The sequence below is a fragment of the Sminthopsis crassicaudata genome, chromosome 5, assembly GCF_048593235.1.
Source record: "Sminthopsis crassicaudata isolate SCR6 chromosome 5, ASM4859323v1, whole genome shotgun sequence".
In the NCBI taxonomy this organism is placed as follows: domain Eukaryota; kingdom Metazoa; phylum Chordata; class Mammalia; order Dasyuromorphia; family Dasyuridae; genus Sminthopsis; species Sminthopsis crassicaudata.
Window position 1 is genome coordinate 305,405,012 of NC_133621.1, and position 25,044 is coordinate 305,430,055.

Genomic DNA, 25,044 nt, shown 5'->3' on the forward strand with positions numbered 1-25,044 from the left:
CCTTCAGGGATTGAAGGCCAAGGGCTGAGCCACTCTTGACCTTCCATCCACCTGTTCCTGCCTCCCCCACCCCACCCCCTTCACCAGGGCACCAACTTGAATAAGGCAATGACCATCCACGAGGCAGAGGCGTTTGTGGGTGCCGAGCGGTGTTTCATGAAGACGCTGACTGAGACCGACCTGTACTGTGAGCCCCCTGAGGTCCAGCCACCCCCCAAACGGCGCCAGAAGCGGGACACCACCCACAACTTGCCCGAGTTCATTGTAAGTCCGGAGGGACAGCAGATGCTCACAGAATCAGCTCCCGAGATGGGAGTGGGGGGAGGGGGGGAACTTCTGTGAGGGTCACATGATCAGGGGCATCACCAGCTTGGCCCCACTTCCTCCCATGTTCACTTGGGTCTGGAGGGAGGAGGGAGAAACACAGTTCAGGGCCCCTGACACCCCAGGTCTCAGGGCTCTTCTTGCTTAGCCTTCAGTTGCCAGGCAGGGGGCATTTGGAAGAACTCGAGCTGCCGATCGCACCCTTAAAACTTCTAAGTCGCATGGAAGACCGTCAGATAGGGAGGGCATCTGCTCATTGTCTACCCCTCAGAGCGGCTCCCTGAGGGCCCCAGCTGCAAGCGTGACGGTCCGTTCTCCGGCTGATGCCCTTGCTTGGCTCTGCCCGGGACATTCGGGCAGGAGGGAGGGCGTCTGACTGCGGGAAGCTTTGGACCTGTAGGGGCTCCCTCCTCCTGAGGGATCCTCAGAGGGTGGGCCGAGGTCGGCCTTGCTCAAACTCTGAACAAAGGCTTTTCTGAGCCCAGGAATCATGGGAGTGGAAGTCCAGGGAAAGGGGCAGGAGGGCAGGAAGACTATTCCCTTGTTCAAGGGAACAAGTGAGTTCTTAAAGCTTTGGGTTCCTCTGTTTGCCTGCAGAGCCATTGCTCTGCAGCCAGTCATTAAAGCAGACCCCTGTGTAGTGACAAGGGGTTAGGCTTGGGCGGCTTGTCTGTATTAGATTGATCAGGCTTTCAGAATGTCCCCTTCTTCCTCCCCTGTATTCACGGGGGCCTGACTGGGGCTTCAGGGTCCCTAGCACCCTCTGGTCTGTGGTGTGTGCCTCCATGGACCTGCTGGTACATGCTTTGTGACATTTACCACATGCACTGACTGGGGTAGGACCCTGCGTTCTGAGCCGCAGAAACAACGTAAAAGTGACTCAGTGTCTGCCCTCGGGGAGCTTAGGGCCTAGGCTACCCGCTCCTGGCTGGGAGTTGTCCTGAGCCTGAGAGGCTCGTGCCATTGCCAGGAAGGATTTGGGTCCAGACTGTTGAGGGTGCCCCCCTGAGGACGGAATAAGCTCCCCGGAGAAGGAGCGCTCCATACCCTGGGAGACCAGCCTCCACGTGTACCTCTCCAGCCGCACTGCTGTGTATGTGCTAGGGAGCCTTCACGCCCACCCGGGGCCTGCGTCCTAAGAGGGCTGTCCTTGTCCGTGCAGGTGAAGTTTGGCGCTCGGGAGTGGGTCCTCGGCCGGGTGGAGTATGACACGCGGATGGGTGACATGCCCCTCAGCATCATCCTGCCCCTGGTCATCATCCCCATGGTGGCCATCATCGCGTTCTCCATCTATTGCTACTGGTGAGACTCGCCCCACCCCTCAGGACTTCCCCCTTCCCAGGTTGCCTTGGGACTGGCTCCAGTTCCTCCTGCTCTCCCTGGAGCCCATTTCCCAGGCACAGCCAGGCTTAGATCCAATCCCCAAATCAGCCCTTCCTTTCTCTCCCTTGGGCTCCAGATCATCCCCCTTCCAGAGAGGTGGGGGAGATGGCAGATCCTAACTGCAAACAATCCCAAAGGCCTCCGTTTGCCTTCCGTGACCCCTGGAGGTTAGGTTATGGCCTGGGGTATGGTAAGTGGGGAGCTCTGCCAATGAACCACCCCTTAAAGTACTAGAACTTCAGCAGGTGACAGGATTGGTAGACTTAGAAGCTCACCCACTTCTAGGCCTGAGCCTAGGGCTACGGTACCCCCTTCCCCGCCCCTCTGTCTCCCCTGATTGCCAGGCAGCAAAATGGGGCTAGAACCACTAACCAGTTGGGTGTCGGGCTTCTCCCCAAAGGCGCAAGAGTCAACAGGCTGAACGCGAATATGAGAAAATCAAATCTCAGCTGGAAGGCCTGGAGGAAAGCGTCCGTGACCGCTGCAAGAAGGAATTCACTGGTATGGGGTGGGCCCGGCGAGGTTCTTGGGGAGAGGGGCCATTGTAAGATCAGCTCTGGGCACCATGTGGTGCAATGGAAGGAACATTGGGTCTGGAATCAGGAAGGCCTGAGTCCAAATGCAGCCAGATACTTGCCTCAGTTTCCTCATCTGTCAAATAACAGAAAAAGGAAATGGCAAAGCACTCCAAATGGCTTAGACCCAACGGAACCCAAGGTCCGCTCTTAGGGCAGAAGCCGAATGAATGAGGTGCTGAGGAGAAAGATGGAGCTTCCTGACTAGCCCAGCCCTTGGCGCTGCCTCTCCCTCCTAGTCCTTCCCACGCCCTGATATTGTGGGGCCATCCAGGAACAGCTCGGGCCCTTCTGTCCTTTTCCCTAGAGTGCCCCCCACCCTTTACACCAGAGTCTCTAGCAGAATACCAGCTGTGACACTCCTGGGGAAAAGGCAGGACAGGGGAGTGCGCTCTCAATTTCTCTCCATGGCTGGATGACTCGCAGCTAGAATTTATCACTGTTACCCTGAGTGACCAGAAGCCTGTGGGCACTTTAGGGACAGAGGCCAAGGAGAGCCTTCATCTACAGGGAGGGGACACTATGCCAGGTCAGAGAGGCAGGATCAACGGGAGTCAGCCTGAAAGGGTGGGACTTGACTGTAGCCGGATAGTCAGGCCTTGGGTGGGCAGGGGGCGCACAGGGAGCCCCCCGGGGGCCCCCAACCTAGGCCTGACTCTGGCGACTTCCCACAGATCTGATGATCGAGATGGAAGACCAGACCAATGACGTGCACGAGGCTGGAATCCCCGTGTTGGACTATAAGACCTACACGGACCGGGTTTTCTTCCTGCCCTCCAAGGATGGTGACAAGGACGTTATGATCACAGGGAAGCTGGACATCCCCGAGTCTCGCAGGCAAACAGTGGAGCAGGCTCTCAACCAGTTCTCCAATCTGCTCAACAGCAAATCCTTCCTCATCAATGTGAGTGACTGTTGAGGCAGGGAAGGGCAGAGGGCAGGGGAGGCAGAGTAGGAGCCCCAGGCTCTGCCCTCAGGGAGCTTCCAACCAGGGGACAAAGAGGCAACTCCAGGCCCTGTCTTCAGGAAGCTTCCAATGGGAGGGGACAGAGGAACCTCACGCCCTGCCGCCAGGGAGCTCCCAGTCTGGGGGACAGAGTGTGACTTTTCACAGCTCTGGGCCCTTGGGTGGGCATGAAAAGCATGTCCTGTGAGGGCAGGTGAGAGAGCGGGCAGCTCACACCCTGCCGTGCTTGCCCCCAGTTCATCCACACCCTGGAGAACCAGCGGGAATTCTCCGCCCGGGCCAAGGTATACTTTGCGTCCCTGTTAACGGTGGCTCTTCACGGGAAGCTCGAGTACTACACGGACATCATGAGGACGCTCTTCTTGGAGCTCATGGAACAATATGTGGTGGCCAAGAACCCCAAGCTGATGCTGAGGAGGTACCGGAGTCTCTGGGCTGGGGGGAGGGGGGATACCCAGGGGTAGCCACTGAATGGGCCGTGAGGTGAGGACGGCAGTGTGTAGTGTGAGACAGGCACATGGCATGGGAGGTTTGCTTTGGCTGGGGCCACGTGAACCTTTCATCCCACGTGGCCAGGTGGCTGTTCATCATTTCCATGGTAGTAAAAGAATAATCCCACCTTGTGTCTCTGGGCTTCAGGACCCTCTTATAATGTGCAGCTGATGCTCCAAGGGTCTGCCGGCATTTCTTGAGCACCTACTATGTGCCAGGCATCATATTAAGGGCTGTCGGGTTAACTAGGAGAAATTCCCGACAGCCCCCCATCCAGGCCTGAAACCCAAGAACGCCCTTCCCTTCCCCACTTTGTCCAGATTAGTTCTGCCTCTTTCCAGCTGAGTATCATTGGAGAAGTCCCTTCTTTGAGCTTCTCTGCTGCCGGAGGATGAAATTTAGGTTGCCTCCAAGCTCCCTGCCAGCTTCAGATCTGAGATCCCATGACTAATTCAAGTGCCGGAACCTGCCTGACCTCCCAGGGCCTTCACCCCCTGACCTCTGCCCCTCATTAGATTGTCAAGCTCTTGAGAGCCGGCTGCTCTGAATCCCCAAGTCGGAGGACGTGCTTCCTGTAAAGAGAAGCCTTTAATTAGGATGGAACGTGTGTGTGTGAGAATGTGTGTGAGTGTGATAGACAGATTTTAGGAAGGGAAATCCCAGGAACTGGGTTACAGTCCCAGCTTTTGATTCTTCCCAATTCTGTGACTATGGGTAAGTCACTTGGAGCTCAGTTTCCCTTTCTGTAAAACCCAAGGGGTAGGCTAGCCTCTGTCCAAGTTCTCTCCAGCTCCGTCCCATGACTGGACGGCCCTCCTTTCCCAAGTCATAGGCCGCAGGGTATGGGGAGGAGGCCGAGCCACGCTGGGACGTTAGCGAGATGGAGAGTAGCTTTGGAGCTGCGTCCACTCCGTCCAACACGGCTCAAGCCCACACAGCCTCCCCCACCCGTCAGAGCCCTGGGCTGGTACTGAGGCCCTCTGGCCTCCTTCTGCTTCCAGGTCAGAGACTGTCGTGGAGAGAATGCTGTCAAACTGGATGTCCATCTGTCTGTACCAGTATCTCAAGGTGAGACTCACTGGATCTCCTCCATCTTGGTGGGGAGAGGGGAGCACCCTGGCAAAGACTTTGGGGGAGCCGGGAACTCTGTAGGATGCTGACCTTGAGGGGTTCTTTCCTACCTCCTGGTAGCACGGGTCCCACTGTGGTAAGCCTCCCATCTGTTGCCAGCCTCTGCCCTTAGCCTGCCCTCATTGCCTGGAGCTTCTTCAAGGCCAATGAGGAGTGGCAGGCTGGAGGCTCCCAGGAGCATCAGCTGCCTGGGAAAGGAGACAAAAAAGCACGACTTCCCAGCCTGGCCCCCTTGCCCTCCACTTCTCGAGTCTGACCCAGCGCCTCTTCCAGGACACCGCCGGTGAACCGCTTTACAAGCTCTTCAAGGCCATTAAGCACCAAGTGGAAAAAGGCCCCGTGGACGCTGTGCAGAGGAAAGCCAAGTACACCCTGAATGACACGGGGCTTCTGGGAGATGACGTGGAGTACATCCCCCTGGTGAGCCCCTCCCTGCTCCTCTCCTGGCCGTCCCGTCCCCTCCTCCGCTTTCTATCCCTTGCTTCCCAGGTGGCCTTGACCTTGAGAAGTCAATTCCATTCTCTAGATCTAAAGTTAAAAAACGAGGGGTGATTTCCACAGTCCCCCGTCCCCATGGGCTGATCTCTGAATCCCTTTATGCTGCCCCCTTTGTCTGGAACCAGACACAGGCCCCTCAGACTTCTCCTTCCTGTCTCACAGCCTGAACTGTGTCCCCAGAGCTCCCTCCCCTGCTCTCCCCTCCTCCAACACCAGGGTGGAGAGCCCCACTCAGAGCTTCCTCCTCAGCCTCAGGGTGGCAGGGAAAACTAAGGCTGCTACAGTGGGGGAGGTGGTACTCGGGGCCAAAGTAGGCAGGACCTTGAAGGCTGAGCTAAAAAGGCTCTGTTTGGATAAGGTGAGGGCCACATACACACGTGTGCAAGCGCTGCTCGCGTGACCCAGGTGGGCTCAGCCCTGCCTGCTTAGCCGCAGCTGATGTTCTCCGGCTCTGCCATTTTTGCTTCATCCATCATCCTGACCTCTCTGCAGCTGCTCCCTCCCCTTCCCTTCCCCAGGCTGCCTTGGTGGGTCCTGAAGGACAATCTTTTTCGTTCACAGAGTGGGGAGGGGGCTCCAGGTGCCTTCGCTCCCGCTAAGTGTTTTTCTGACTTGTCCTTTTGCTGATTCCAAGGCCTGATGTGGCAGTGGAATCGGAGCCACTGAAATGTGCACCTCCCCGTTCTTTCTAATTAACACCGCTCCCCGAACAGTAGCCTTAATGAGCCCCGTCCGTGGATGTGGCAGGAGACACAAACCGTGGGCCTTTTTTCCTTTCTGGGGCTGGAGCCCTGAGGATTTGGGGCTATCCTGGCTGAGAAGGAGACCAGGTCATCCAATCGGGATTCTGTGGGAGGGGTCGGCTCTCAGAGACCCCCAACCCTGCCCTTAGGGAAGGGAGCAGGACAGGGCACACAGGGAGGGATGGCTGACCCCAACCAATGCAACCCCTCTTCCCGCAGACCGTGAACGTTATTGTTCAGGAGGAAGGCGTCGACGCTATTCCTGTCAAAGTCCTCAACTGCGATACCATCACCCAAGTCAAGGAGAAGATCATCGACCAAGTGTACCGCACGTTGCCCTGCTCCAGGTGGCCCAAAGCCGAGAGTGTCGTCCTGGGTACGTGCTCACTGGGGCTGGGCGTTGGCTGGCGGGGTAGGCCCAACAGAGACCCAGGATTGTGGGAAGGGAAAGGACTTTCCGGGGAACCGGTCTAGAAAGGCGTTTTGGAGCCAGATGGAGAAGCGGCCCCCGGGGTGGGAAAAGGAACCCAGAAAGCTATATCCCAGAAGCTGAGGGAGGATAGAGTGTCTGGGAGGCGGGAAGGAAGGGCAAATGGGTCAGCAGCGCCAGGCAAGGAGGAGAAGGATGGCTCCAAGGCCTCAGACTGGGGAGAGGGAATCACTGGGGACCCTGCTTGGAGAGACCACTTTAGTGAAGGGATGAGCTCAGAAACCACAATCGTAGGGAGCAAAGTGAGAGAAATGAAGGCAGGGAGGGGCGGGCTGTGCAATGGGGCGGCTCAAGGCCGTAGTAAGGTCAAGAGCAAGTTTTCTTCAAGATAGAAATGTTTTGAGGCAGCGAGGAAGAAAGAGAAGGGGAGGGAGAGAGAGACACAGACACAGAAAGAGCTCGAGAAAGACAAAGAGAGCTAGAGAAAGAGACAAAAGGCTAGAGGGAGAGAGACAGAGAGAAAGGGACACAGGAAAAAGCTAAAAGCTACAGAAATAGAGAGCAAGAGCTAGAGAAACAAAGACAGAGAGAAAGGGAAGGAAGAAGAGAGAGAGAGACAGAGAAAGAGAGAGAGAGAAAGAGAGAGAGAGAACACGAGCTAGAGAGACAGAAAGAGAGGGAGAGGGAGACATAGAGGTAGAAAAAGAGAGTGAAAAAGAGGACAAGCTGCTGCCTGGGAGGGCTTTGAAGTTTCACTGTGGGCGGCTGGAGAAGGGAAGAGGAGATCTGCAACATTAGCTCTGGGGAGTGGGCTAGAGAATCACTCTGGGAAAGGGGGCTCATCTGCTGACCCCAAACTCAGAATGTCCCCTGGGCCCCTAATTCTGCCTGACAATAAAGCCTGGGTGCCGGGAGCCTCACAGGGGAGACCAACATTAAAAATCATGTTTGGGCTGAAATCTTTCCAACCGCCGAGCGCCAGGCCTTTAGGGAGCGCCTGCTGTGCGCCAGGCCCAGGGCTCAGTGCTGAGGACACAGGGACAAGAGCACTCAGTCACTGCCTTCAAAGAGCTGCTGCTTTCTCTGGTAGACCCCGGGCTGAGCCTGTGGGGGGAGAGGGCAGAGGTTGGCCTGGGAGCGAGATGAGCCTCATTCTAAGAGAAGCCCAGGGAAGCGCGTTTGTGGAAGGGCCTCGTGCCCCAAAGCGGAACAGACCGCCTCAGGAGGGAGCGAGCTCCCTGTCTGTCACCTGGGACTTCAAACCCAGGCTGCCTCATTCCTGCTCAAATTTCCGGCCCGGGAAATTGCTGAGTTGGAGGATTCCTTTGTTAGATTTGGTATTTATAAAATGGGGCACCTGAGCCCTGTGGCGGGCCTGGCCCCTGTGTAAGTGCGGCCGTCTCCCCACAGAGTGGCGTCCTGGATCCACGGCCCAGATCCTGAGCGACTTAGATCTCACTTCACAGCGCGACGGCCGCTGGAAACGCATCAATACGCTCATGCACTACAACGTAAGTGTGGCTGCGCTTGGAATCCCTCCCCCAGGCTCCTCGATGTCACTGCCATGCCCCCTCCCCTCGTCCCTCAGGCCCCCCACCATCTTAGCCATGGTGTCCCCCAGGCCCCTCCCCTCATCCTTGGGACCCTCCTTGTCTCAGCCATGGCCCCCCTTGCCTCTCATTATCCCAGTCATAGCCCCTCCTCTCATCTCTTGGGCCCCCCACAATCTCAGTCAGGGTCACCCCAGCCCCATGGGCCCCCCAGTTCCCAGGCTCCTCACTGCCTCAGCCATTCCCAGTGACTGGCTCCTTGGAGGGCCTCCAGCAGTCCTGGGAAGGCCCCAGGGCTTGAGTCTGGGGGTGAGCACAAGAAGGGTCTGTGGTCCCAGAGTCCTAGAGCTCCAGCCATGTCTCCCTAGGTTCGCGATGGAGCCACCCTTATCCTTTCCAAGATGGGGATCTCGCAGCAGCCCGAGGACAGCCAGCAGGACCTGCCTGGCGAGCGTGAGTCTTCTCCCTCTCCCCTTTCCTCCTTTGGCCTCTGCATCTGTGTCACCATGGACGGTCACTTCCCTCTCTGTGCCTCAGTTCCTCCATAGCCCTTGAGCTTAGAACAGAAGCTCCCAGGCCTCTGGACAGCGCCACAATCCACGGGGGCTTCCTGGGGGAGAGACTTCTTGCCGATCCCCCCCTTCCCCAGCCCCTTATCAGAAGCCCCAGATGATGCCCTAGTAGTTTTTGGGGAGCAGTGAGCAGAGGGCAGCCCTGCTCAGCCCCACCCTGTCCCTCCTTCCAGGCCATGCTCTCCTGGAGGAGGAGAACAGAGTGTGGCACCTGGTGAGGCCCACGGACGAGGTGGAAGAAGGGAAATCCAAGAGGGGCAGCATGAAGGAGAAGGAGAGGACCAAGGCTATCACGGAGATCTACCTGACCCGCCTGCTGTCTGTGAAGGTGCAGGGGCTGGGGGCCGAGCTGGGGGAACCAGGGGCTGGGCCTGAGAGCCAGGGGCTGGGGCTGTGCCAGCAGCTCCTGACCCTCACACAGGCCGCTCACTCTGTGCTTCCCTCCTTCCCCACAGGGCACGCTGCAGCAGTTCGTGGATAACTTCTTCCACAGCGTCCTGACCCCCAGCCCAACTGTCCCACCTGCCGTCAAATACTTCTTTGACTTCCTGGATGAGCAGGCAGAGAAACACGAAATCAAGGATGAGGACACCATCCACATCTGGAAAACCAACAGGTGATGACCGGGAAGGAAGGGGCCTACTTCCCATGGTCCCCCCCTAAGTCTGCCTCTCTGTGGCCTCCTGCCTCAGTTTACTTCCCGTGGTCTCCCTCTAAGTCTGCCTCTCTGTGGCCTCCTGCCTCAGTTTACTTCCCGTGGTCTCCCTCTAAGTCTGCCTCTCTGTGACCTCCTGCCTCAGTTTACTTCCCGTGGTCTCCCCCTATGTCTGCCTCTCTGTGACCTCCTGCCTCAGTTTACTTCCCGTGGTCTCCCTCTAAGTCTGCCTCTCTGTGACCTCCTGCCTCAGTTTACTTCCCGTGGTCTCCCCCTATGTCTTCCTCCCTGTGGCCTCCTGCCTCAGTTTACCTCCCGTGGTCTCCCTCTAAATCTGCCTCTCTGTGGCCTCCTCCCTCAGTTTACCCCTCCGATTCTGGGTGAACATCCTGAAGAACCCTCACTTCATCTTTGATGTCCACGTCCCGGAGGTCGTGGACTCCTCGTTGTCCGTCATCGCTCAGACTTTCATGGATGCCTGCACCCGGACGGAGCACAAGCTGAGCAGGGTGAGTGGCGGACCTCCCCGCCCGGCCCAGATGTCTCCCCAAGCCCTTGTTTCTGGTCCTCCATTTGATCCGGGAGCTATTACACGGGGCCAGGGGGGAGGGAGGTGCCCCTTAGGCTGGTGCTTTGCATCCATCCACAGCAGGCAGGGCAGGAGGAAGGAGGGGACTTCTCCCCATTCTGAGTCACACAGCCACTAAATACCTGAGGAGGGATTTGAACCCAGATCTTGGGGCCAGTGCTCTAGCCACCCCAGCTAGCTGTCGTTTGGGAGTGCAGGTGATGGGGAAGTGGCCAGGGGGGAGCTTGGAAGCCCCTTTTGTGGGTGAGCGGGTGTTCTTTCACCTTATTTATAATACTGTCTTATTTGTATCACTATTTCTCAGTAATCCCGTCCCTCCTCCCTACCAAGCAACCATCCCTTGTAACAGAGGCTAAAAAAAAAAAGAAGGGAACAAAAAAACATTTGGTCATCCAGTAGCACCTCTCCTCAGGAGAGACAGCGGCACCTTCTCGAAGGCCTCCCTCCCTCAGTTTACCTCTGTGGCCCTCTTGCCTCAGTTTCCAGATGGGAAACACTAGAAATCAGAGAGGGCAAATGCTCACCCAGCAACAGAGAGCCCAGATGAGCTCCGGGCCGCTCTGCCGGGCGCCCACGTCCCTGACGGCGTTTTGCTGCTGTTCTGGGAGGAGCCGGCGGCTCTCAGGACTTCTAGGGAGGCGCCAGAAGCCGGCTCCCTGCGCCCCAACTGGGCCAGTCTTTCAGGGCAGAGCCAGCTTCCCCCGCCCCCGTCCTCCCTGCCCCCCTCCCCTGCTTCCTCCCTTCAAGGTTGCTATCTGAAGGTCACCGGCAATTCTGTTTTTCCTCAGGATTCTCCCAGTAACAAACTGCTCTATGCCAAAGAGATTTCTACCTACAAGAAGATGGTGGAGGAGTGAGTTCGGCCCCTTCCTGCCCTCTCCCCCTACTTCTTGGTAGCCTCAGAGCCTGCAATGGAGAGTGATGTTGTCCTCCCAGAATCCTCTCTGACCAGCCCATCCAGCCCTGGTCTCCCTCCCCTACCCCGGCCCAGCATGCCCCATGTCTTTGATCTGGGCCGAGTTTCACAGGGTCTGGCCGGCATCAGGGGGCTCTGTCCCACGTCCCCGCTGGTCTAGGGGCTCCCTGAGGCCGTCCCCCACATTCCTGGATCCCCAAGGCCATCCCCCACGTTGCTGAATCCCCGGGGAATGAGTGGGTGTCTGGAAAGCCTGGGACCCCTTAATCCCTCTGCAGCTGGTGACCCCCTCCCTACTCATCTATCCATTTGTCTGTGTGTCTCTCCAGTTATTACAGAGGGATTCGGCAGATGGTACAAGTGAGCGACCAGGACATGAACACCCACTTAGCCGAGATTTCCCGGGTAAGAAAAGGGGGAAGGGGGCAGCCTTTTCTCTCTCTCCCTCTTTCTCTCTCTCCTTCTCCCCCATCTCAATGAATGGGGCCCCTTGCTCTCTCCAATGAGTCACCTGCCAGAGCTGGGGGGAGAAGGGGGGCTTCATTGTGGGGCTGGGGCTGGGAATGCAAAGTTATGCTAATGAGGCGTGGGGGGTATGGAAATGAGGAGAGGGGAAGGAAAGCAAAAACCGGGTCTGGGTTTAAGGGTTGTTCCAGCAGCTGTGTGGGTGGCTGTGGACGGGGAAGGGGCTGCACGCACGCCTGGGATGGGCTGAGTGAGCGGACGCACGCGTGGAGCTGGGTTGCCACATGATTGTGGGACTGTGACCGCTCCTTAAGGGGTGAATCTGCCCGAGAATCTGTCTCTGGGCCTCTGCCTCATGGGTGCGCGCTTATGTGAGCCGGAGACCCCCTTCTCCCCCCTTCCCAGCGGGAGAGACCATTAGCGCACTCCCACTGTGCGTCTGTTTATATCTCCGTTCCCAAAGCTAATTGCTCACCTAGGTGCGAGGCCCCCCACCGGCCCCACACGGGTGCGAGCCCAGAGAGCCTGGTGTACATCCACGGGCCAGCTCGGGGTGGGGTGAGGTGGGAGGGCGCTTGCTTAAGCCAAGGGACGGGTCTGGGACTATGGGAGGGTGCCATGTGTGACTGTGTGTCCGGCTCCAAAAGGGCAGGGCCCAGAAGCCCTCCCGGCCCCTCCCGGCCGGCCCCTCCCGGCCGGCCCCCTCTCCCAGGGGCCTTTGCTCACCAAGCTGCCGCTGTCTCCCCAGGCACACACCGACTCCCTGAACACCCTCGTAGCCTTGCATCAGCTGTACCAGTATACACAGAAATACTATGATGAGGTAGGTGGCAGGTCAGGGGGAGCGCAGGGGGCCGGGGTTGGAGACCAAAGATGGGAGGGAGAGGAGCTGTGCTGGCCCTAGGCCAGAGTCTTGGACAGGTTTTTGTGAAACAGTTGGGTTGAGTGACAAGATCACACAGTTGAGTGTTTGAGGCTGGATCCGAACTCGGGGCTTCTGGTCTAGCCACTGAGTCACCTAGCCGCTCCTCTGGTGGGTTTCTTCAACCCCCCCCTCCCAACAGCCCCTACACCCCTTCAGCATGTCTTTCTGTCTGCCCCCCTCAGATCATCAACGCCCTGGAAGGGGATCCTGCAGCCCAAAAGATGCAGCTGGCCTTCCGTCTGCAGCAGATCGCAGCGGCGCTGGAGAACAAGGTCACGGACCTCTGACGGCTCGTCGTTCCGGGCTCTTTCCTCTCCCGAGGAGCACTATACCCCATTTTAAAAGTACCCTTCTACAAGGAAGAGAAATCGTGATTTTTCTGGATCGGCAAAATGAGATGTTCAAAGGATTTTTACTGTAAATTCCAATTTGATGGAGCTTGCTCACTCGCTCGCTCCCGTGTGGGTGTGAGAAGTAGACCTCTCTCTCTTAGAAACGTAGATGTCGCCTCCCTAGCCCCAAGAGGCAGGGCCGGGGAAGCTGGAGGAGGGCCCCGGGACGGCCTGCAGCCCGCCCGCCATCCCGATGGTCAGGGAGGGCCCTCGAGCCCCAGGTGGCACGGCTGACCCGGGGCATCCCCCGGCCCAGTAAGTAGCACCAACAGGATGAGTCGGGGGCGATCGGGACTGGCGGAACGCCAGGCCGGGTGGCCGAGAAGCCGGCGCCTCTGCCTCCCGCCTCAGCCGCACACACGGGCTGCAGCGTTTGGGGTATTTCCTAAGTCATTTGTAAATGTGCCTTATTGATCTTCTGATGCTTGTGACTTGGGACCAAACCAGCATAGAAGCGAGCAGCAAGCACCGATTCTCTGTGTGTGTGTGTGTGTGTGGACGAATGGCCAGGGGCCCGAGGCTCAGCCTTTGGAGCGCCCTGGCGACCGGAACTGGCCGTCTTGACCTTCCGAGGAGCCTCGGGATATGGAAGCCGGCTCTCCGGGTCCGCTCTGAGCTGCCTGAGGTCCGAGTATCTACCTGCCTGTCCCTGTCGCTCAGTTGCCGTCCGGTGGCATCTCGAGCCTCTCTGTGTCTTCCCCAGGAGGTGAGAGACAAAATTCGGTACGATTTTCCCCAGCGCGAGGGATGGAGCAGCCTCGCCCCCCACCCGCTCCTCGGGCCCGTAGGTACGCCGAGGACCCTGGCAACCCGTGGGATTTGTGGGGTGTGCCGGAGAGCCGCCCCTCCACCCTCTGACAACTCTGACCACCAGCCCAGGGCGGCCGGCCTCCCCGGCAGGACTCTGCCCAGCCCTGTGGGCCACAGAAGTCGCGTGGCAGGTGGACTCGTGGGAGTCTTTGTCGTGTCTAGTGAACACATGAGGTTTCGTCAGTGTGGAATGTCCGTGTCACGTCGAGTGTTGGCCGTGTCCCGAGTCGGGCATCAGATGTCACGTCCGTGGAGCATTAAATGTTGGGATTGTGGGAGAGTTCTTAGAAGGCCACGTGTCCAAGACCACGTGAGCACGGAGCAGCCCTTGAACATGCTAAGAGCGCACGGAGCAGATCTGGCCACAGCATCATGATGCTGGGCACATGGTCTCTCCTTCCGTGGTCCTCGTTGTGCGGCACTGGGGGTCTGGGCTGCTGCCGGGAGGAGACCATCTGGGGGGGTCTCCTCCCTGCCCCCACCCTCTCCCCTCTGTAAATCTTGTTCGTTGTAAACCAAATACATGTGTTTTTTCATACCTGCTAGGGGGCTTGTCATTTGTCCCCAGTGCCGGTCCCTCCTCTATATACTGTCTACACTGCTCCCACCCCCATACATACTATCTATACTGCTCCACTCCCATACACTGTCTACACCTCTGCTCCTGGTCCCAGACAGTCTTTAGTGACAGTGTCAATACCTACAGTGTTCAGGGTCCTGGGCCGGTGGCCATGGGGGTAGCCGGCAATGAGGCAGACTTGGGCCTCTGTGGGGGTGGGGGCTAGGAGGTGACCCTGTTTTCCTATTCAGCCTTGGGGCACCTTTCCCCTCGCCCACCGGCATCTGGGCTGCCGGCTCTCCTGGAAGCATCTCGCTTATCCAAGCACACGCATGTGTCCAGGCTACGTGAGAACACACGTGTGCGTGCATTAGCATGAGGTACACGAGCCTGGATGAGCACCCCCATGTGCATTGAAGCCGGCAGCTTTATTCTTCCCTCCCCTCCCACTCCTCAAGGTCCCCGTGCCAAGCCCCAGGGGCGCCCCGTCTGTCTCCCTGGCAGCCCGTGCCGACCTGCTGTGCGTCCTCAGTCTGCCAGGCTGGCACCTTCACAGCTCTGAGGGTCTAGAGAAAGGAGGGGCCGTGCCCAGCCAGCCCCCCGGCCCTTCTTAACAATGCTCCCTTTCCTTCAGTCCCAAGCCCAAACTCACTCTTCAGCCCTCTGATAACTCACGGCTCCCCAAGGCCATGAGGGAGCCCGGCTTGTGTGTGATCTTAGTCATTTTCTCTCTGAGCCTCAGTTTCTCCAATTCAACAATGCCAGATCCTACAATCCCCTCCCGATTCACATATTCAGAGAATTGAATCATTCCATTCAAATAACCTATGATCCCAGTTTATAGAGGCTCAGAACCCCAGAGCTGGAGACTCCTACCCAGCCAAGATCCCTTCCTCTAGCGTCCCTCACTATAGCCTCTGCTGGATGGAGAGCTCACTACTTCCCAAGCAGCCCTCTTCCCTGCCAGCCAGGGCAGCCAGCCTCCCCAGCAGGACTCTGCCCAGCCCTGTGGGCCACAGAAGTCGCGTGGCAGGTGGACTCGTGGGGCTTTGTCGTGTCTAGGGAACACATGAGGTTTCGTCAGTGTGGAATGTCCGTGTCAGCTCAGATTATTAGGAAGCCCAAATCTGAGAAGGGACCTTGGCATAGAGTCCATAAATAGTGACAATGAGAGCTTGGACAAGAATTGGGGGCTTGTCCACTGGAGTTGAGTGACCTAGCGATCCCCCTTGCCTGGAAGCCCCTCTTAACCCACTACTCCTGGCTCTCAAACATTGCCCCTGCTATCTCCTGCTGCTGCCTGCTGGGTCAAGCTTAAATGAATCCACAAATGGGAACTGTTGTGTGCCCCCCCCATTGTTTTGGTCAAGTACACCATGAGCATGATGCTCATGGGCCATGATCTTAAGGGCCCTCCCTCACCAGTCCAGCTTCCCTGTTCTCCAACTTAGCGACGTCCTTCAAGCCTCCAGGGCTTCTTAAGCTTTTTCCACTCAAGAATCTTTTTGGTCCAAGAAATTTTATGTGACCCTAGGCATATAGATATATAAAACAGGTTTACAAATCAAACATTTACTGATAACCATTTCATCTCATGACCCCATTTGGGATCACAACCCACAGTTTAAGAAACTGATGAAGTGAACCCAAACATTTATTTAGCACCTGCTGCATGCAGTGCCCAAGCTACCACATCCCAGTAGTTTTGATAATGGGATTGTAGGGAAAAGGGGAGAGATGGAGTTGGAAGCTCTATATCCCAAGCTCTATATCCCAGCTCTTCCACTTCCTGGGGTATATGGTCCCAGGCAACCCCTTGCCTTCTCTGAGCCTCAGTTCCTCCCTCTGTAAAATGAGGGGGCTAGAATACAGCTATGATAAAAGATAAGATGTGGTCTATGCCAGGTAAGAACAAATCCGGGCCTGGATCTTCTGAGGGCAGAGAAGGAAGGAAAGGAGGGAAGGGGTAGGCAAAAAGAGAGGGAGCCCCCTTTGGCTTGGCAGAGACTCAGGGGAGGCTTTATGGAAAGGGGGGAGGAGGGCCTTAAAAAACTGGCAGTCCTGAGGGAGGATGCCATTCCCAGGGCAGGGAAACAGAAGTCAGAGAGTTCAGGGCATGTAGAGGGAGGAGGGAGGAGAAGAGCTGCACACGGAGGGACAAAGATAGAGGTGGGGGGGCCCCTTTGGGAAGGGTCTTGAAAGACCAGAGAGGAACTTTGTGCTAGTGGAAGGAGGAAGCCAGGGTAGCTTTTCTCTGCAGGGGAGTGAGCAGGTCAGGCCTATGAGCCAAATAGGCAAGATCCTGCTGGTGGCAGCATTGAGGAAGGGAGAGTTTGGAAGCAACAGATCCAGTGGGAAGTTATCCTACAGCCCTGAGGAAAGACTGAACAGCCCAGCCTCCTGATCTCTCCATCATCCAGCTTTAAATCTAAGGATGAGACAAAGTTATTTGCACCAAAGTTCCATAAAGGGATGTAGTCTGAAACAGTAGGAAAAGCTCTGCTGGAGCCAGAGGTCCCGGGGGCAAAATCCTAACTGGCCTATAGAATGAAACCCAAGTCCCTTCTCTTCCATTAGCCTCAGTTTCCCTCTCTGTAGAATGGGCAAGCTCTGGGGCCATCTGCATAGAGGAAACCAAATGGGGAAAGGATTTAAGAGAGAAAAAAAAAGAAATCCCTGGACTGGGCCTATGGGTGGAGTTGGCAGGGATCCTGAAACTTTCTCTTTGTTCTCTTTGACTTCCCTCTTGCCTTCTTTGTACACAGCAGACACAGAGCTCCCTTCCTGGTACCATCCTCTCCTAAAAAGACCCTAAAGATATACAGCAAAGGGTCATCTTTCCAACCTGAAGAGGTCCATATTACTAGGGCTATTCTCCCATATTACAGAGGGGAACACTGATGTCCAGCCAGGGGAAGGCATTGCCTAAGCTCACAGGAGCAATTAACCCAGCTCTTCTCACGGATAATGATCTTTTCCACTATCTAGTGCCTTGACAATCAAGGAAGGGATAAGTTTCTGGGGAGGACACCCTGCAAGGATGGGCAAATTTCCAACAGGCAGAGATAGGGCAAAGTTCTAGTCAGTTCCTCTGTGCCGCCATTCCCTCTACCCCTTTAACTTGAGTCGCAATGCCTGGTACACAGTAGGCACTTAATAAATGTTGATTGGGTTGAGTGGTCTGGCCAGGAGTCAAAATGGACTCACATGATAGACCCCCAGAAAGAGGAAAGGAGTTGAAGCTAGGGGGAGGATCCCTGTTCAAGATGGAGATGGCAAAGTGAACTTGGGACAGCTTCAATGACAGAAATGACAGGTGCCCGGCCAGAGGTGGAGGATACACTTGCCTAATGTCTTGCAAATATGAAGAAAAAGATTTCAAACTGAAAAGAAAAGGATGAAGGAGAAACCACAGATTTAGAGCAGAAGGGATCGTAGAAGCCATCAACCTCCCGCCACCTCACCTCACTTGAGAGATGAGAAAACAGGTTCACACAGCTAAAAGATGTCTAAGGCAGTATTTGAACCCAGGGCCTCCTGACTTCAAGCCCAGTGCTCGACACACCAAGTTAGGACAATTAAGGAAGAATAGACACCCCTCAAAGTTCACAAAATCCAAAGAAAGAGTCAGTAGTTAAAACCATGGCTTCCTGATGTCTAGACACAAAGGCTCAAAGTGTAAGCAGCAGACAAAAGGAGCCAAAGGTCTGTTCCTACCACAAGGAGACAAGTGGGGCCCCATATATGTCTGTGACACATGGCTTCCCCAAACAGCTCTGGTGGAGGCACTGGAGGCTGAGACAGAATAGGGAAAGGGGAGGTACTATCATATATTAAAAATATCCACCTCTAAGAAAATAGATGTCATTAGTATAAGTGAAAGCACTTGGGTGAAGTTAAAGTGATTCTGGTCATCTGAGTGTACCGCAGACCACCCGAACAGAAAGAGGAAATAGAGGAGGAATATATAAGGCACTCACAAGCCTGGTACAGAGGGGAAGGGAAGGGGAAAGAAACAAACATTTACTAAGAGATCACTCTGAGCCTGGCACTTCACAATTTCATTTGATCCTCACAAGTCTTGAAGGTAAATATTTTTATTGTTCCCATTTTACAATTGTGGAAACTGAGGCAAAGACTCGTACAGAGTCATAAAGCCAGTAAATTTCTAAGGCCATATTTAAACTGAGGCTTTCTAGGCCCAGCTCTCCATCCATTACACTACCTAATTGCCTCATGACACAGTAACATGACATGACATGTTTGCTGGCATGTTTCTCTCTCTCTCTAGTTCTCTGTAACTTTTTCTCTTCTCTTCTCTAGCTTTCTCTTTCTCCTATCTCTCCCTTCTTCTTTCTTTTCTTTCTTTCTTTCTTTTTCTTCTCTCTCTCTCTCTCTCTCTCTCTCTCTCTCTCTCTCTCTCTCTCTCTCTCTCTCTCTCTCTCTCTCTCTGTCTCTCTCTCTGTGTCTCTCTCTCTGTCTGTCTCTGTCTGTCTGTCTGTCTGTCTCTGTCTCTCTTTCTCTCTCTCTCTCTCTCTCTCTCTGACTCTTTCTCTGTCATTGACTTTCTCTACTTCTCTTTATCTTTCCTTTCTCTCATTCTGTCTGTCTGTCTCTCTCCTTTCTCTCTCTCTGTCTTTGACTTTCTCCACTTCTCTTTATCTTTCCTTTCTCTCATTCTGTCTGTCTGTCTCTCTCCTTTCTCTCTGTCCGTATCTCTCTCCCTCATGCTCCTCTCTCTCCTTTCTCCGCCTTTCCTCCCATTCTCTACTCCATTTTACCCTTTCTCTTCTCTCTCTGTTGTCTCATCGAACAGCTCACAGTTTCTTCATCCTTCAAAAACTAAAGGAACCAACCAGGGGATGTAGGGGGATTTCCTACTAGATCCACCCCAGTGATCTCTTGGTAAGAAACAGGCCCAGAATGAAACTCCTTTCTAAAGTTTGTGATAGAAAAAGAGGGGAAATCTGGGCCTAGTTTGACATTCAGCCAAGATCTGGGGAAAGCAGATTTCAAAGTATTCAAAGGAAAAATGGATAGGATGCCAGGGACTAGAGTTGTTATGAGGACGCCATCCTCTAGAGGGGCAGGAAATGCACAAGAATGAAGTCTGGAGATCCAAAAGAGAACAATCCCACCAAGGAAGACAAATGGGATTTGAAGACACTGGTGTGGATCCCCAGGGAACTCACCAACCAGTTAGGGTTTTTTAAAAAAAAGTCTATAGAAGCCTAAAGAATCCTGAAGGACCTGGCCACTGAAGGCCTGCTTAAAGCATTCCCTGCTACAGTCTTCCATATGGAGGCTGCCATGTGGGAGGGAGGATCCCTTTCCTCCCCTTTTGGACTAAACTCAGATTTCCTCTGACCATTTCTATCATTTATCATATCTTTCTGACTACATCTGCTGTTTCTATGGTGTTTAAAAAAAAAAAAAAAAAGCTCTTTAATCAAACGCCGAGCCAGAAGCGAACTTACACACTGAGGGTTTGACTGGTCCCACTCACCCTTCCCTAGTGATGTAGGAGGCCAGAACTCTGCCTCAATCTCTCCCTTCCCCCCATCTGCCACATGACTGCAAATGTGTGGCCCTGACACGTTCTCCCTCTTGTATTTATTGTTTCCTGAGCTTAGATGGATAAGTATAAAAGATGGGCAGTTAGAACCAAATTAGGACCTTGGGAGGCTCCAGAGACCCTCAGGGCCATCCAAGGTCCCTTCAGCAATCAAAGCCAATGTAGCAATAGCCAGGTCCAGTTAGGAGCTAACCCCCAAGAGAAATCAGCTTAACCCAGCCCCAGCAGTATATCAAATCAGCTGTTTAAGATACTGAGTCCTGCATGTAGGGGATCATCTCAGCACCCCCACAAGTGAACTTGGTTGGAGCAGAATATTTGAAAGCAACCACTTTAAGCTGTGGGCTCACTCTCACTAGAGAGTAGATGTGTAGAGGGAAGAGTGTGTTCCCAATCTGAGAGGACCTCTTAGGCCTTTTTATACATTTTTTTTTTTTTTTTTTTTTTTTGCTGAGGTAATTGAGGTTAAGTGACTTGCCCAAGGTCACACAGCTAGGAAGTGTTAAGTGTCTGAGACCAGATTTGAACTTGGGTCCTCCTGACTTCAGGGCTGGGGCTCTATCTACTGCATCAATTAGCTGCCCCTCTTTTTATACATTTTTTTATCTCTATGTATTTTTTTAAAACCCTATTATAAATTGGTTAATTGATATTTGTGAGTTATTACCTGGTATAGGAGAGAAACACACTAGTTGGGAGGGCATGGATAATAGTATTAGATACCCCCAAGCCCTCAGGATTACTCCAAAGCCATGAGAAGAAATATAGTATCCATTCTTTAAGGATATGACCTGCTAGTCTATGTGTGGGTTAGGAAAAGGAGCCTCAACATTAATGCATTGTTGGTGGAGTTGTGAAATGATCCAAACATTCTGAAGAGCAATCTGGAACTGAGTCCAAACAGCTATCAAACTGTGCATACCCTTTGACCCAGCAGTGCCATTACTGGGTCTGTATTCCAAGGAAATCTTAAAGGAGAGAAAAGGACCCACATGTGCAAAAATGTTTGTGGTGGCGAAGAATTGGAAAATGTGTAGACGCTTGTTAATTTGGGAAATGGTTGAACAAACTGGTATATGAAGGTGATGGAAAATTGTTGTTCTATAAAAAAATGATGAACAAACTCATTTTAGAAAATCCTGGAAAAGTTTCCATGAACCACTGCTAAGTGAAATAAGAACAACTCGGTATACATTGTACACAATAACAGCAAGAATGTGTGATGATCAACTATGCAAAACTAGGTTCTTCTCAGTAGTTCAGTGATCCAAAGCAATCCCAATACACTTTGGACAGAACATGCCATCTGCATCCAGAAAAAGAATCAAGGAGACTGAATGTAAATCAACACAGGCTAGGTTCACTTCTTTTTTTCAGTTTTTTTTTTTTCTCTCCCATGGTTTTTCCCTTTTGCTCTGATTTTTTCCCTCCCAACATGATTCATGAAGCCATGTATGTTAAAAATAAATTTTAAAAAGGAAAAAATTAAAAAAAAAAAAAAAAAGCCCACTGATGCTGAGCGAAGAGAGTAGAACCAAGAGAACATTGTATCCAGCAACAAAAAGATCATGTGATGATCAACTGTGATGTACTTGAGGCTCCTTGGTGATTCAGACCAATTCCAATAGATTTGTGATGTGAGAGAGCCATCTGTATCCAGAGAGAAAGCATGGGGACTGAGTAGCCATCACAACCTAGTATTTTCACCTTTTTTGTTGTTTGCATATTTTTTTGTTTTCTCTCTCATATTTGTTTCCCTTTTTGATCTGATTTTTCTAGTGCAGCATGGTGCGTGCGGGAGTATATGTGGGAAAACTGCACATGTTTAACATATACTGGATTGCTTGCTGTCTAGGAGAAGGGATGGGAGAAGGAGGGAGAAAGATTGGAGCATAGGGTTTTGCAGGAGTGAATGTTGAAAACTATCTTTGCATGTGTTTTGAAAATGGAAACTATTATTAAAAAGGAGCCCCAGAGTGTACTATAGCAGCAAAGCCAGCTTAACAGGAGAATATAAAGTGTTGTAAAATCCAGTAAAAAAAAAAAAAAAAATCAGTATCAGAATCCATCTCTGGATGTCCCCCCCTCCCAGCATGGAATGCTCTTCCTTCTCAGCTGTTTCCTGGATTCCCTGGCTTTCTTTAAGTCTTATCTAGGGGGTGACTAGGTGGCGCAGTGGATAAAGCACCAGCCTTGGACTCAGGAGGACCCGAGTTCAAATCAGATCTCAGACAATTAACATTTCCTAGCTGTATGACCCTGGGCAAGTCACTTAACCCCAGCCTCCAAAAAAAAAAAGAAAAGAAAAGAAAAAGAAAAAAAAAAGTATCAACTAAAGTTTTACCTGTATTGGAAGGCAAGTGGGTGGGAGAAAATTTGGAACTCATTTTTTTTAAATGAATGTTAAAAATTTTAAATATAATTGAGAAATATTTAATGAAATAAATAAAACATATTTTTAAAAATTCAAATCATTCTAAAGAAAAAAAAGAAGAATTGAAACTGGTGACAGAAGCTAATGACCTACAAAAGGGCAGGGTTTTGTTTTTGTTTTGTGTTTTTTTAATTTATCTTGAGAGAAGGAGTAAAAAGGATTGGGATAAGCCCATTGCTTGGAATGAGTGGAATAATAATATTAATAATAGCTAACATTCAAAAAAACACTTTCTGATTTACAGAAAGATTTACATTTATTATCTAATTTGAAACTCACACTAACCCTATAAATTAGGTGCTATGATTATTATTCCCATTTCCCAGGATAGAAAACCAAGACTCAGAATTGAATGACTTGCCTACAGTCATAAACACTAGCTCTATAAATTAGGTGCTTATTATTATTGTTTCCATTTCCCAGGCTAGAAAACCAAGACTGAGTTGAATGACTTGTCTACAGTCATAAACATTAGCCCTATAAATTAGGTGCTTATTATTATTATTCCCATTTCCCAGGCTAGAAAACCAAGACTGAGTTGAATGACTTGCCTACAGTCATAAACACTAGCCTTATGAAGTAGGTGCTTATTATTATTATTCCCATTTCACAGGCTAGAAAACAGAGCAGAATGACTGGTCTACAGTCATAGAACTAGCAAAAGCATAATTCAATGCTAGCCATCTGGACTCAATCATCTCTCTTCTCACTGCGCCATCTCGTGGACAACAAAGGAGAAGGCCGAACTGGTGGATTGCTGTTTTGCTTGTTTTTTTTCTGCCAAGGAGAGATGCCCTTTGCACCGGACATAAAGGAATAAAAAATGATTAACAGGGAGCCGATGTGCGAGATTAGTCAGGAGACAGGAAGGAAGCAAGCACCTGCGCGCTCCTGGGACTTTGTCTCACATGCTCAGCATTCTCAGATCACGAAAGAACCGGCGGATAGGAGGGCAGAGCTGCTGCCAGGAAATTAGAACAAAATCAAGGGAAGCAGTGCCCTGAGATCGGAGCAAATTTCGTCCTGATTATCAAAAAAGGGGAAGACAACAGGACCTGCAGACAATCTCACTTCCTTCCTTACTAAATTAGGAGAGGATGGAGTGGATACTGTTTCCCCAAACCCTGGTAAAGCTTTGACAGTGTATCTTATTCTGTCCCTGTAGAACTGTAATTTAGGTCAAAGCTTCTTAAACTATGGGTTGTGACCCCATATGGGCTGCTAACTCAACGTGGGTGTTGGGAAAAAATTGGCAACAGTAAAAAGTAGCCAATATTCCACCACCCTTTCCCATCTCATTACTTTCATTTTTAACAAATGGCAACAATATGTATCCCAAAGAATTGTTCTAAGAGAAATTTCTTTCCGATTTGCTGTCAGGAAATGTTTAATTTGTACACCTATTTTTGCCAAATATCCAGGGTCGTGTAACAAATTTTAAAAGGGCTACAAGATGAAAAATGCTTAAGATCTGGTAAAATGACAATAGTCAGATGGATTCTGAGCTGGTTGGGTGGCCAGACTCCAAGAGGAGCTGTTAATGGGTCAATGTCAAGATGGCAGAAGACATCTCCAACAGAGTGCCTCAGGAATGAATCTGTGCTTGGCCATCTCAAGTTTTAATCAGTGACATGGACAGATGAAGGCAGAGAGGTCACTTTTACCGAGTGTGTCCCCTCCCAAAGCTGGGGAGAAGAGCTCACGCGGAGCTGACTGTGGGGAGCCAATGGGATCTTGGCAGGCTGGAGCAGTGGGCTAAATCTACTAGAATGATGTCCAATAGGGATAAGTGGATAGGCTTGCGTAGGGGTCCAATAAAAGGCAATTTCACATGTATGAGAGAAGGAGGCTGTAATTCTGAAAATACCCCAAGGATTTGAGAGTCCATCCCAAGCTCAATCAGCAACAAAATGTGGTATCAAGAAACCTAATATACTCTCAGGCTACATGAAAAAGGGCAGAACATTTAAGGAGAAGGACGTGATCTCACTGTATTCTGCTCTTGGCAGACTTTATTGGGAGGATTACATTCAATTCTAGGGACTCCAATTTTTTTTTTGTTTGTTTGTTTTCCAATTTATTTGTTTATTTTTTATTTTTTTTTATTTTTATTCATTTTTCCAAATTATCCCCTCCCTCCCTCCGCTCCCTCCCCCCGATGACAGGCAATCCCATACATTTTACATGTGTTACAATATAACCTAGATACAATATATGTGTGTAAATACCATTTTCTTGTTGCACATTAAGTATTAGCTTCTGAAGGTATAAGTAACCTGGGTAGATAGACAGCAGTGCTAACAATTTACATTCACTTCCCAGTGTTCCTTCTCTGGGTGTAGTTATTTCTGTCCATCATTGATCAACTGGAAGTGAGTTGGATCTTCTTTATGTTGAAGATTTCCACTTCCATCAGAATACATCCTCATACAGTATCCAATTTATTTTTAATAAACATTATTTTATGAGTTATGTTGAGAGAAAAATCAGGGCAAAAGGGAAAAAGAAAAAAAAAGGGAAATTGGGAGAGATTGAAAAAAGAGAAGTGAATGGGACCCCAATTTTCAATGAGCTGGAGAGAGTGTCAGGAGGGAGATAGGAAAGGGCCTTGAAGCATGATAGAGGAACATAACTTGAAGGAACTGAAAATATTTAGCCAATCTTCAAGTATTTGAAAGGCTGTTATGTGAGTTGAGGAGAAGGGTTCAGTTTTGTTCTGCTTGGCCCCAGCAGGCAGAACCAGGAGCCATGGGTGTGGCAAGGGAGGCATTGCAGAATTATTTGTAAGTTAGAGATCTAGAAAAGCTTCCTAACAATTGGAGCTTCCTAATATACATGTATAACCAGAAAAAAATTAATTATAAAAAGAGAAATTTTAAAAATTGTCTCCAGAAATGGTAAGTCTCACTCTTCAGAGGCTTCCAAGCAGAGGATGGGCAGCCACTTGTTGGGTATGCCATAGTGGAGGTTCTTTTCAGTGGAGGTTGCTGCAGATCCTCAATCCTGTGATTCTAAGACCCCAGGCTCTCTCCCTCAGTACCAGCTCTCCTTAGGTGACA

At 51.9% G+C, this 25,044-nt stretch overlaps 1 protein-coding gene across 1 annotated transcript in view; it reads left to right on the forward strand.

Annotated features, from left to right (window-relative positions):
- Nucleotides 1–13,955, forward strand: part of PLXNB2 (plexin B2) — a 53,789-nt gene extending 39,834 nt beyond the window's left edge. The window contains 17 exon segments of the mRNA XM_074271989.1: nt 88–264; nt 1,487–1,626; nt 2,108–2,208; nt 2,957–3,186; nt 3,486–3,667; nt 4,743–4,809; nt 5,146–5,292; nt 6,333–6,489; nt 7,954–8,054; nt 8,462–8,546; nt 8,839–8,993; nt 9,121–9,281; nt 9,682–9,829; nt 10,698–10,762; nt 11,155–11,230; nt 12,039–12,113; nt 12,398–13,955. Of these exon segments, the coding sequence (XP_074128090.1) occupies nt 88–264; nt 1,487–1,626; nt 2,108–2,208; nt 2,957–3,186; nt 3,486–3,667; nt 4,743–4,809; nt 5,146–5,292; nt 6,333–6,489; nt 7,954–8,054; nt 8,462–8,546; nt 8,839–8,993; nt 9,121–9,281; nt 9,682–9,829; nt 10,698–10,762; nt 11,155–11,230; nt 12,039–12,113; nt 12,398–12,502 (2,172 nt within the window). The 3' untranslated portion in view covers nt 12,503–13,955.
- The last annotated feature ends 11,089 nt before the right edge of the window (nt 13,956–25,044 follow it).